This window comes from Pan troglodytes, chromosome 3, assembly GCF_028858775.2.
Source record: "Pan troglodytes isolate AG18354 chromosome 3, NHGRI_mPanTro3-v2.0_pri, whole genome shotgun sequence".
In the NCBI taxonomy this organism is placed as follows: Eukaryota; Metazoa; Chordata; class Mammalia; order Primates; family Hominidae; genus Pan; species Pan troglodytes.
This window is the reverse complement of record NC_072401.2, coordinates 285,290-297,600: the sequence shown is the minus strand read 5'-3', so window position 1 is coordinate 297,600 and position 12,311 is coordinate 285,290. Positions and strand designations below refer to the sequence as shown.

Sequence of the window (12,311 nt, the reverse complement as noted above, 5' to 3'; positions counted from 1 at the left end):
CGCCACTGCACTCTAGCCTGGGTGACAAAACAAGACTCCATCTCAAAAAAAAAAAAAGAAAAAGAAAAATAGCTCCTAAGTGGGACTAATATAACCAGCAAAACTGTCCTAAAAATGAAGAAAAAGTAAAGACCTTGCAAGATAACCAAATGCTGAAAAAGTATATTAGCACTACATCTGCCTTGCAAAAAAAAAAAAAGGCTAAAGAAAGTATCTTTCACTGAAAATAACATAATGCAAGAAAACAAAACATAATCATATGAAAACATAATTTTCTAGGAAAGATATGCACATACAAAAATATAAAGTTCTATATCATTATCATGATAGCACAGAAAATATTTTAATTATTCTCCAAAATGTGAAAGATAAAAGCAAAAAAAAAAACCCCTTAATCATAAACTGTTAATATGCAAAATAAAAATATGATTAGTGACATCAATAATAAAGTTGAGGGCAGATATAATGAGGAAGAATTTCAACATGCAACTGAAGTTAAGTTCTTACCAGTTTAAAATATATTATTTTAAATTTAAGAAATTTTATGTAATTCCCAAGATATCAAATAAAAAACAATCTGTAGAGATACTCAAAAAACAAGAAGGGCCTATCAATACAAAAATCAAAAAGACACAAAGACAGAAAATAAGAGACAAAGATAAAATTATCAAGTAAAACAATAAAATAACATTAGTAAGCCTTTCTGTCAGCAAATTATTTAAATATTTATGAAGTAAACTTTCCATTCAAAATACATGCACTGAATAAAAAAATTTTAACAATTAAAAAAACAAGATCCAACCTGCTTTTCTACAAGTCACTTAAAATCTAATGATTAAAGGAGACAAGGCAAGATGAAAAAAGACATTTCATGCAAATAACCAAATAAGAGGTCAAAATTATATTACACAAAGTGCATCTTAAGTGAAAAACTGTCCTATTTCATAAAATATGCCTTAACTAAAAGCTTACAAGAGACAAAGGACATTAAACAATAATGAAAGTGTTCATTTACTGGAAACCCATGACACATATGTGTGTATATATCTATTAATGTGTGTGTGTGTGTATCTCACATTAGGGTTTCAAATATATAAAGCAAATACTGACAGAAGTAAAGCAAGATATACAAAGCAATATAATTATACTAGGATATTTTGATACCCCAATTTCTGTAATGAATAAAACAAAAAGACAATATTCATAAGGGAGCAGAAGACTTGAAAGCAGTATTAAAAAATTATGCCTAACAGAATTGTAGAAAACACTGCTCAACGACAGCAGAATACACACCCTTCTCAATAGCTCATACAAAAGTCTTCTTGATAAACCACCGGTTAGGCCACAAAAAGACCCTCAACAAATTTTTTTAAATTAAAATTTTACAGATTACTTTTTATGACCAAACTGGAATGAGAGTAGAATAAAAAAACTGAAAATCTTACATAATTATAGAAAGCAAACAATATACTCTTTAGCATGCTCTTGTTCAATGTTTGAAATATTTAATATTATGACGCAGTCTGGACTGTTGAATGTAATATTCAGATTAAATGCAATCCCTGTCAAATTTCTAATCGAGTTTTTCCAGAAATAGAAACAGCAACCCCAAAATTAGATAAAATTTCAAGAGACAATGTAGCACCAAGGGATCTTCAATAAGAAAAACAACAAGGCCGGGTGCGGTGGCTCATACCTGTTAATACCAGCACTTTGAGAGGCCAAGGTGGGTGGATCACCTGAGGTTGGGAGCTCAAGACCAGCCTGACCAACATGGAGAAATCCCATCTCTACTAAAAACATACAAAATTAGCTGGGTGTGGTGGCACATGCCTGTAATCCCAGCTACTGAGGAGGCTGAAGCAGGAGGATCACTTGAACCTGGGAGGCAGAGGTTGCAGTGAACTGAGATTGCACCATTGCACTCCAGCGTGGGCAACAAGTGTGGAACTGTCTCAAAAAAAATAAAGAAAGAAAGAAAGAAACAAAAAGAAAAAAAGAAAAACAACAATGTTGGAGGCATCACAGCTCCTGATTTCAAAACACATACAAAGCTAAAAATTGAAACAATTTAGTATGAGTATAAGCTGAACAGCTAGATGGATAAGATTAAATCCAGCACAAACATAAACTCTCATATACATGGTCACATGAAGAGTAATTTGTACACTCATAATTATTGCAGCATTGTTACTGAAGCAAATAAACGAAAGTAATGCAAATGTCTCTCATCAGATGGATAAATATAATTTGAAATATTAATATTAGTTTTTTAGAAGCAAAAAATAATCTAATGAAATAAAAATAAATCTTAATGAAATTGTGCAACATGAAATAAGTCAGCCACAAAGAGACAGAAACTATATGAATCAACTTACATAAGCTATCTAAAACAGTCTGATTCTGAAATAGAAAGCAATTGTTTTTGTAAAGCGCCAGAAAACAGAAATACATAGTTGTTTAATGTGTAGAGTGATTTTAGCTTTGCAAGACACATTCAAGAGATACAATGCATAACAATGTCAATATAATATGACTAAACTGAGTATTAAAAATATTTAAGATTGTAAAGTTTGTTTTTTTGACAATTAAAAATAGTAATAACTAGAAGAGATACAGAGGTATGATGGCTTTTGAAATTATCTTCTAATCACAAAAGTGCTCTCCCACACATAAAAATATAGATTCACAAATAAATAGAGGGTAAAATTAGAAGTATTTCAATGACAACTCTCCTAGACAGGGTAAAATGATCATTGTATAGACACAAACAGAGCAAGTATACAACTTATAAACAATGCAGGAACAATACAAATACAGATAAACAAACACAGAGACTTATATTGGAAATAGACATATCACTGATGCATATTTGACTTGTGCTCCACACTGTCTGTATTAGTCCATTTTCATACTGCTGATAAACATACCCAAAGATGGGGTAATTTATAAGAAAAAAAGGTTTAATGGACTCACATGTGGCTGGGGTGGCCTCAAAATCATTGTGGGAGGTACAAAGTGAAAGGCACATCTTACATGGTGGTAGACGAAAGAGAATAAGAACCAAACAAATGGGGAAACCTCTTATAAAAACCATCAGGTCTCATGAGTCATTCACTACTGTAAAAACAGTACGGGAAAAACCACTGCCCTGATTCAATTATCTCCCACTGGGTCCCTCCCACAACACATGGGAATTATGGGAGCTATAATTCAAAATGAGATTGGGCTGAAGACACAGCCAAACCCTATCATTCCACCCCTGGTTCTTCCCAAATCTCATGTCCTCACATTTCAAAACAAATTATGCCTTCCCAACAGTCCCCCAAAGTCTTAACTCATTTCAGGTTGAATTCACAAGTCCACAGTCAAGTCTCATTTGAGAGAAAGTAAGTCCCTTCCACCTATGAGCCTGTAAAATCAAAAGCAAGTTAGTTATTTCCTAGACACAATGGAGGTGCAGGCATTGGGTAAATACACCCATACCAAATAAGAGAAATTGGCCAAAACAAGGAAGTTAGAGGCCCCACGCAAGGCCAAAATTCAGCAAGGCAGTCAAATCTTAAAGCTCCAAAATGATGTCCTTTGACTCCATGTCTCACACCCAGGTCACATTGATGCAAGAAATAGGTTCCCATGATCTTGAGCAGCTCCACCCCTGTGGCTTTGCAGGGTACAGTCAGTCTCCTGGCTGCTTTCATGGGCTGGTGTTGAGTGTCTGTGGATTTTACAGGTGCATGGTGCGAGCTGTCAGTGGATCTATCATTCTGGGGCCTGGAGGACAGTGGCCTGCTTCTCACAGCTCCACTAGGCAGTGCCCCAGTGGGGACTCTGTGTGGGGGCTCCAACCCCACATTTCCCTTCTGCACTGCCCTAGCAGAGGTTCTCCATGAGGGCCACACCCCTGCAGCAAACTTGACAGTCAGGCATTTCCATACATATTCTGAAATGTAGGCAGAGGTTTCCAAACCTTGATTTTTGACTTCTGTGTACCTGCAGGCTCAAGATCACATGGAACCTACCAAGGCTTGGGGCTTGGACCCTCTGAAGCCAAGGCCTAAGCTGTACCTTGACCCTGTTTAGCTATGGGTAGAGTAGCTGGGACACAGGGCACCAACGCCCTAGGAAGGGGGGCCTAGGCCCAACCCATAAAATTATTTCCCTCTTAGGCCTCTGGGCCTGTGATGGGAGAAGCTATCACAAAGTTCTCTGAAATGCCCTAGAGACATTTTTCCCAGTGTCTTAGTGATTAAGATTTGGCTCCTCATTACTTACGCGAATTTCTGCAGTGAGCTTGAATTTCCCTTCAGAAAATGGGTTTTTCTTGTCTATCACATCATCAGGCTGTGGAATTTCTGAACTTTCATGCTGTTTCCCTTTTAAAACTGAATGCTTTTAACAGCACCCAAGTCACCTCATGAATGCTTTATGGGTTAGGACTTTCTTCTACCAGATACCCTAAGTCATTTCCCTCAAGTTCAAAGTTCCACAGATCTCTAGTGCAGGAGCAGAATGCCACCAGTCTTTCTACTAAAACATGGCAAGAGACACCTTTACTGCATTTCCCAAGTTCCTCATCTCCACCTGAGAGCACCTTGGACTGGATTTCATTGTCCATATCATTATTAGCACTTTGGTCAAAGCCATACAACACATCTCCAGGAAGTTCCAAACTTTCCCACATTTTCCTGTCTCCTTCTCAGCCCTCCAAGCTGTTCCAACCTCTGCCTGTTACCCAGTTCCAGAGTCACTTCCACATTTTCAGGTGCAGTTCCCAACTCTACTGGTACCAATTTACTGCAGAAGTCCATTTTCACACTGCTGATAAAGACATACCTGAGATTGGATAATCTATAAAGAAAAAGAGGTTTAATGGACTCACAGCTCCATGTGGCTGGGGAGGCCTCAAAATCATGGCAGAAGCCAAAAGTCATGTCATATATGGCAGGAGGCAAGACAGAATGAGAGCCAAACAAAAGGGGAAACCTTATAAAATTATCAGATCTCCTGAGACTTATTCACCACCATGTGAACAGTATGGGGGAAACTGCCCCCATGACTTAATTATCTCCCACAACACATGGGAATTATGAAAGCCATAATTCAAGATGAGATTTGGGTGGGGACACAATCAAACCGTATCACTGTCTTATAGTGTACACAGTTGAATATTGTCATACACAATTATAATAGCAAATAACATCCTTGTCTTGTCCCAAATTTCAAATAAAACATTTTCTGCTTTTTTTGTTCTGTTCAGTATATAGATTTGTCAGTATATAGATTTGTCAGTATATAGATTTCTGTTCAGTATACAGATTTGTTCAGCCATAGATTTGTCAAATGTGGCCTTTCTTGTGTTGAGCTACATACCATCTATACCTAATTTGTTGAGTTTCTTAAATCACAAATGCATGTTGAATTTTGCCAAATGCTGCTTCTGCATCCTCAATAAAAAAGAGATGTCTAGCAGCAAACTTCATTAAAAAGCTGAACACTCTACACTGAAAATTATAAATCATTGATAAAAATCTGAAAAAGAAATGAAAAACTGAAAGATTTTTATGCTCATAAATTGAAAAATTATTATGAAAGTTGCTATACTACCCAAGGTGATCTACAGATTCAATGCAATCTCTATCAAAATATCAATGACTTTTTTCACAGAAATGGAAAAAACAAGCTTAAACGTTATAGGGAACTACCAAAGACCCCCAAATAGCCAAAGAAATCCTGAGCAAAAAGAATAAAGCTGGAGACATCACACTACCTGACTCCATAATATAATATAAAGCTACAATAAGCAAAGGAGCATGATTCTGGCATAAAAATAGACAGATGACAGTATCCAGTGAGCCCAGTAATAAATCCATGAACCTAGAGCCAAGGGATTTTAAACAAAGATGTCTAGAACACACATTGGAGAAAGAGAGTCTTTTCAATAAATAGTGCAAGGAAAACTAAGTATCTACATGATAATCAAAAAAAGTAAAAAATAAACCTAGGCCCCTACCTCTTTTGATATAAAAACCTCAATCACAAATAAAGATTTATATGTTTGGGAAACCCAAACATATAAAGCTATTTGAAATAAACATAGAGAAATGTTTTACCACATATTACAGAGAAAAAAATGTTTAAGACCTCAAAGTACATGTAAAAATCTGCAAACGTGACTACAAAAAACTAAAAATGTTCTGCATAGCAAAAAAATCCCAACAGAGTGAAGAGATAATCTACAGAATGAAAGAAAATATTTGCAAAGTATACTTATGACAAAAGATAAACTTACAGAATATATAACAAACTTAAAACAAAAATAACAATTTAAAAACCACAATAAAATACCACATCACAGCCAGGCACGGTGGCTCATGCCTGTAATCCCAGCACTTTGGTTGGTTGAGGTGGGTGGATTACCTGAGGTTAGGAGTTCAAGACCAGACTGGCCAACATGGTGAAACCTCATCTCTACTAAAAAGGCAAAATGAGTACGGCATGGTTGTGGGCACCTGTAGTCCCAGCTACTTGGGAGGCTGAGGCAGGAGAATCACTTGAACCTGGGAGGCGGAGGTTGTAGTGAGCCAAGATCATGCCACTGCACTCCAGCCTGGGCAATTAGAGCAAAACTCTGTCTCAAAAAAACAAAACAAAACAAAACAAAAAAACATTACTCCAGTGAGAATGACTGTTATTGAAAAGACTGTAACTGAAAAGACTGCCTGGGCGTGGTGGCTCATGCCTGTAATCCTAGCACTTTGGGAGGCCAAACTGGGCAGATTGCCTGAGCTCAGGAGTTTGAGACCAGCCTGGGCAACACGGTGAAACCCCGTCTCTACTAAAATACAAAAAAAAATTAGCTGGGCATGGCAGTATGCACCTGCAGTCCCAGCTACTTGGGAGGCCGAGGCAGGAGAACTGCCTGAACCCGGGAGGCAGAAGTTGCAGGGAGCTGAGATCACACCACTACACTCCAGCCTGGGTGACAGAGTAAGACTCCATCTCAAAAATAAATAAATAAATTAATTAAAAAATAAGACTAACAATTGTTAGTGAGAATGTATAGAAAAGAAAACAAATACAGTTGTAAAATTGTAAGTTAGTAGAGCCATTATAGGAAAAAAAGTACCACAGGATAACATATTTAAACAATCAATATATGGTAATTTAGACTGTTTCTTTGACTCATCACCTAGACAATAAAATGTTGATGACTACACACACACACACACACACACACACACACACAAAATTCAAATTGTTGGGTCATATGTTAGTTCTATTTTTTAATTAAACAGGACTGCTGAAGCATGTTCTATTTTTAATTTTTAAATTAAACACTATTGCAGGAGCATATAAAAGTTCTACTTTCTTTGTAGCTAAAAAAAACAAAATCAGTATGTCAAAGAGACATCTACACTCCTATGTTTATTATAGTACTATTTATAATAGCCAATATATGGAATCAATCCAATTATTGAAAACCAGATGATAAAGAAAATCTAGTATAGATACACAACAAAATACTATTCAGTTATAAAAGACAACAAAAATTTGATATTTGCAAGGACACGGATGAACCTGGAGGCCATTACATTAAGTGAAATAAACCAGATCCACCAAGACAAGTACCACATGATCTTACACATATATGAAATCTAACAATAAATGATAAGGCTTCACGCACTGGTCTTGGCAATCATTTTTGGATATAACACCTAAGGCTCACGAAACAAAAACATGAAAATACACATGGTACTACATCATCGTATCCAAAATATCCCAAGAATATTCAAAGCAGGACTTTAAATAGATATTTACACATGCATGTTCATTTATTATTATTTACAAAAGACAATTCCTGGAAACAACACAAATGTCCCTTTACAGATCAGTATCGGATTTTTAAAATGTGACATATATATACAATATTATTTCATTTTAAAACAGATATTCTGACATATCTTACAAAAACAAAGCCTGAGAACATTACATTAAATAAAATAAGATAGTCAAACAGAAACAGACATTAAATAATGACACTAATAAGAATATAAAAATTAGTCAAAATTATAAAAACAGTTAAGTCAAATGGTGTTCTTCAGGAGCTGAAGAAAAAAAGGGGGGCAGTTTATTTTTTATTGGGTATTATATTTTACAAGATAAAATAAATCTAGACACCCATTGCAATATAATGTAAATATACCTAACATCACTAGACCGTACAATTGAAAATGTTTAAGAAGGCAATTTTATTTTTTTATAACTATTATTTACACCTACTTAAAAAGGTTACATTCCTCAGAAATTACCTGCAAATTGCAAAAGTGTTTGTCTCACAGAATAATATGTAATAAGACAATAAACAGATGGTAACTTTACACTGTTTTTTGACTACTCACCTACACAAGAAAACACTGATGACCACCAAAGAAAATAAATAATTTATAATCAAAGGAGGGGCAGTATTTATACAGGCAAATACCACCTAACTTTTATAGGCAATAAAAATGTCTGATTTATAAATGTATTTTAATTTGCCTCAAGTGAAACCCAATTATTTTTATTTGAATTAAACACCACTTGATCATTAAAGGTATAGATTTGAAAATTACCAAATATGAAGATTAGAAGTGAAAAAAATTAAATAATCAAGGAGTATCTACATGAAAAAAGATTGCCCAGTAAAATGGAGTTGAATACAATAAAAATTCTAACCCACAAAATATTAAATATATACAGATGTACCATAAAAACAATCCTTTAAATAACTACAGTTTTTAACTGTGACTATGTACTTATTGAAGAGCCAGGATTTTGAATCTTTGGCATGAAATGTAAAGCAGTAAAAGAAAATGCATCTCAATAATTAATAAAATGCTCTAATGAAAATGAGCCATGTCAATACATGTACTTAATACACAATGTGTAAACTTGAGCATTTTATTTCAGAAATTTTGAATTTGAAATCAGATAATTTGGCATAGAACATATCAGAAAGTGAAACATACAAGGGGAGTGACATAGCAAGATGGCAGAATAGGAGGTTCTCTACCCACAACTTCTAGTTATGAAAATACAGCAGTTATGCCCTGACAAAAGAACCTTTATGAAAACTTAGAAATCCATGTAAAAGATTGTGAATCCAAGACTGAGGAGGGCTGTATTAAGAGGGCATGCACTTGCTTGAGTGGCATGCTTGCCCATCATAGTCCCAGCTACCGAATGAAATATGAATAATTCTCACTGTAAACATAGCTATAGATCATTTGGTTTTGTTCCTGCCACTATCACCATCTGCGAAGACACTTAGGACAATTCATAATGTCCTGTGTCTCAAGTGAAAGGCCTTGACATGTTGGTTCTGCCTGTGATCTGTAAATTAGCCCAAAACCCACCCCTTTCCCTGATCAGTCATAGTGTGGAAGAAATCCTGCACACACAGAGACCCACAGAAACATCCATCTGTGCCCCTGGATGTAGGCCTGCCAATATTTATTCGATGGTGGATTTTTTTTTTTTTTTTTTTTTTTGAGACAGAGTCTCACTCTGTCACCCTGGCTGCAGAGTGCAATGGCGTGATATTTGCTCACTGCAACCTCCAGCTCCCAGGTTCAAGCAATTCTGCTGCCTCAGTCTCCTGAGTAAGCGGGATTACAGATGCCCGCCACCATGCCCAGCAAATTTTTGTATTTTTAGTAGAGATGGGATTTGGCCAATTTGGCCAGGCTGGTCTCGAACTCCTGACCTCAGGTGGTCCGCCCACCTTGGCCTCCCGAAGTGCAGGGATTACAGATGTGAGTCACTGCACCTGGCCCTGATGGTGGATTTTGATGTGGCACTATAACCTGGCTCCGAGTCCATGCAACCAAAGTCCAGGGGCAGTTTTTCCTAGCCTGAAACCTGCCAAAAAGCACACCTATAGGCATGCTGGCTGACTTTATTCCCACTATGAATCTTAAAGTAGCCCTGTAACCAGCGCCATTCCCTGTCCGCTAGAGTCTGGGAGGAGTCCTGCCCGCCCAGAAATCTGAAGGCATAAATGCCGTGAACCCAGAAACAGAGCTGAAGTCTTAGCTGTGTATCCTGAAGCAGCCCTATGAATCAGTTCCACACCTTTTCAGCTGTGATCAAGGACCAACCCTGCTCTTCCAGGAACCTGTCCAATGACTGGATTAGAGCATTTCCAAAAACCAGCAAAAGCCTCACAGGAGTCACACCAGATAACATTACTGTATCAGCACCCCCAGATATAATTGGAGGGTTTTTTTTTTTTCCTGGAGATGGAATCTCGCTCTGTCGCCCAGGCTGGATGGAGTGCAGTGGTGTGATCTCAGCTCCGTGCAACCTCCACCTCCCGGGTTCAAGCAATTCTCCTGCCTCAGCCTCCCAAGTAGCTGGGGCTACAGGCACACACTCCCACGACTGGCTAATTTTTTGTATTTTAGTAGAGACGGGGTTTCACCATGTTGCCCAGGCTGGTCTCGAACTCCTGAGCTGAGGCAATTCACCTGCCTTGGCCTCCCAAAGTGCTGGGATTTTTTTTTTCTGAGCACTAGTCATATTGATCAACATCTTGAAGAAAGTTTGGTGTTCTCAGAAAACAGACGAAACCACAGCTGTCTGATGCCCTGATTACAGGTCTGCCAAGCATGAACTTCATGGCAGGCCCGGTAGTAGTTACATGACCTGGCTCCAATGCACTTAACTGCAATATCAGCAGAAATCTCATCAGTCCAGAGATCCAACAGAAGAAGATATTTACCTCCCCAAACTAGTTTATAGTAACTGAAAGAGGTATTTGCTTCTTCAGACGCAAGGACATCCTTAATGGATCATGAAGGATCAGGCAAATATAACACCACCAAAGGAAACTAAAAATGCTCCAGTAACCACTTACAATAAAACACAGATCTAAAAAATGACTAACAGAGAATTCAAGATAATCTTCAAGCATCTCACCAGTCTGACCAACATGGTGAAACCCTCTTTCTACTAAAAATACAAGAATTAGCCAGGTGTGGTGGTGCACACCTGTAGTCACAGCTAATTGGGAGGCTGAGGCAAAAGAATTGCTTGAATCTGGAGGGTGAAGGTTGCAGTGAGTCAAGATCACCCCACTGCACTCTAGCCTGAGCAACAGAGTGAGACTCTGTCTCAAAAAAAATAAAAAATAAAAATAAAAACTCAGTAAGATGCAAAAGTACACAGATTACTAAATTTTTTTTGCAACAATGCATGAACAAAATCACAATACAGAAAAAGAAACCATTAAAAAAGAAACAAATAGATATGCTGGAGTCAAAGTAAAAATAGTAGAACTGAAAAATTTAAGAGAAAGCTTTAACAGGAGACTAAGCTATACAAAAAAAACACCCCAGCAAACGTAAGTCATTTGAAAGTTTCTAATTAGAATTTTTTTAAAAATGAAAGTGTGAATAAAGAATTTGGAACCCATGCTATATGATAAACCATAAAAAGGTACATATTTTAGGAGGTTCAAGAGAGAAAACTTTTTATTATTGTTTAAAGATATAATGTGTTAAAATTTTCCCAATCTTGGAAGAAATACAGACATTCAGTTTTATGAGGCTCAAAATATCAGTAGCAAGAAGAACTTGATAAAAAACTTGCCCAGGACACAATTATAATTAAACTGCCAAAAATTCAAAGACAATGGGAGATTCTTAAAAGAAGCAAGAAAAAGAGATTCTTCTCATATAAGGGAACATCTATAAGGTTATCAGTAAATTGCTCAGCAGAAACCATGCAAGCCACACAGAAGTGAGACCATATATTTAAAGTGCAAATGAACAGAGAAAAAGAAAAAACGTTGACAAATAAGGAGACTATACCTGACAAAACTGTCCTTTACAAATGAAGTATCAATCAAGATATTCTCAGATTAAAAAATAAGTTGAGGGAATTTATAATCACTAGACCTGTCTTACAAAAAAATGTTAATGAGAATTTTTCAAGTTATAAGGATGGAATCCTAACTTACAGCAAGAAAACATATAAAAGTATAAATCTTACTGGAAAACATATATATATATATAGAAGGCTATATCACTAATTATGGTGCATAAATCACTTTTAACTCTGATATAAGTTACAAAAAAAGCATTAAAACACATATAGCTTCAGTATATTTGTTAACAGGTACACAATATTAAAAAAAAGTAAAGGGTGACATAAATAGTGTGTTAAAGGAAGTAAAATTGTTTAATTTTTCTATACATAGAAGGTAACTTTTGCTTGAGGCCTGGAGTTCAAAACCAGCCTGGTCAATATAGCGGGACTCTGTCTCT

General features: G+C 36.5%; 1 protein-coding gene across 7 annotated transcripts in view; it reads right to left on the bottom strand.

The window, feature by feature from the left end:
- The window catches only part of ZNF718 (zinc finger protein 718), a 47,025-nt gene that overhangs the window by 12,755 nt on the left and 21,959 nt on the right, over positions 1-12,311 (bottom strand). Inside the window, exon 1 of one of the 7 annotated variants that reach the window (XM_054683612.2) lies at positions 6,421-6,593. The exons of the other annotated variants lie outside the window; for them this stretch is intronic. Coding sequence (XP_054539587.1) covers positions 6,421-6,469 — 49 coding nt within the window. The 5' untranslated portion in view covers positions 6,470-6,593. Of the gene's footprint in view, positions 1-6,420; positions 6,594-12,311 lie in introns of those variants that run through there. 7 annotated transcript variants of the gene reach the window in all.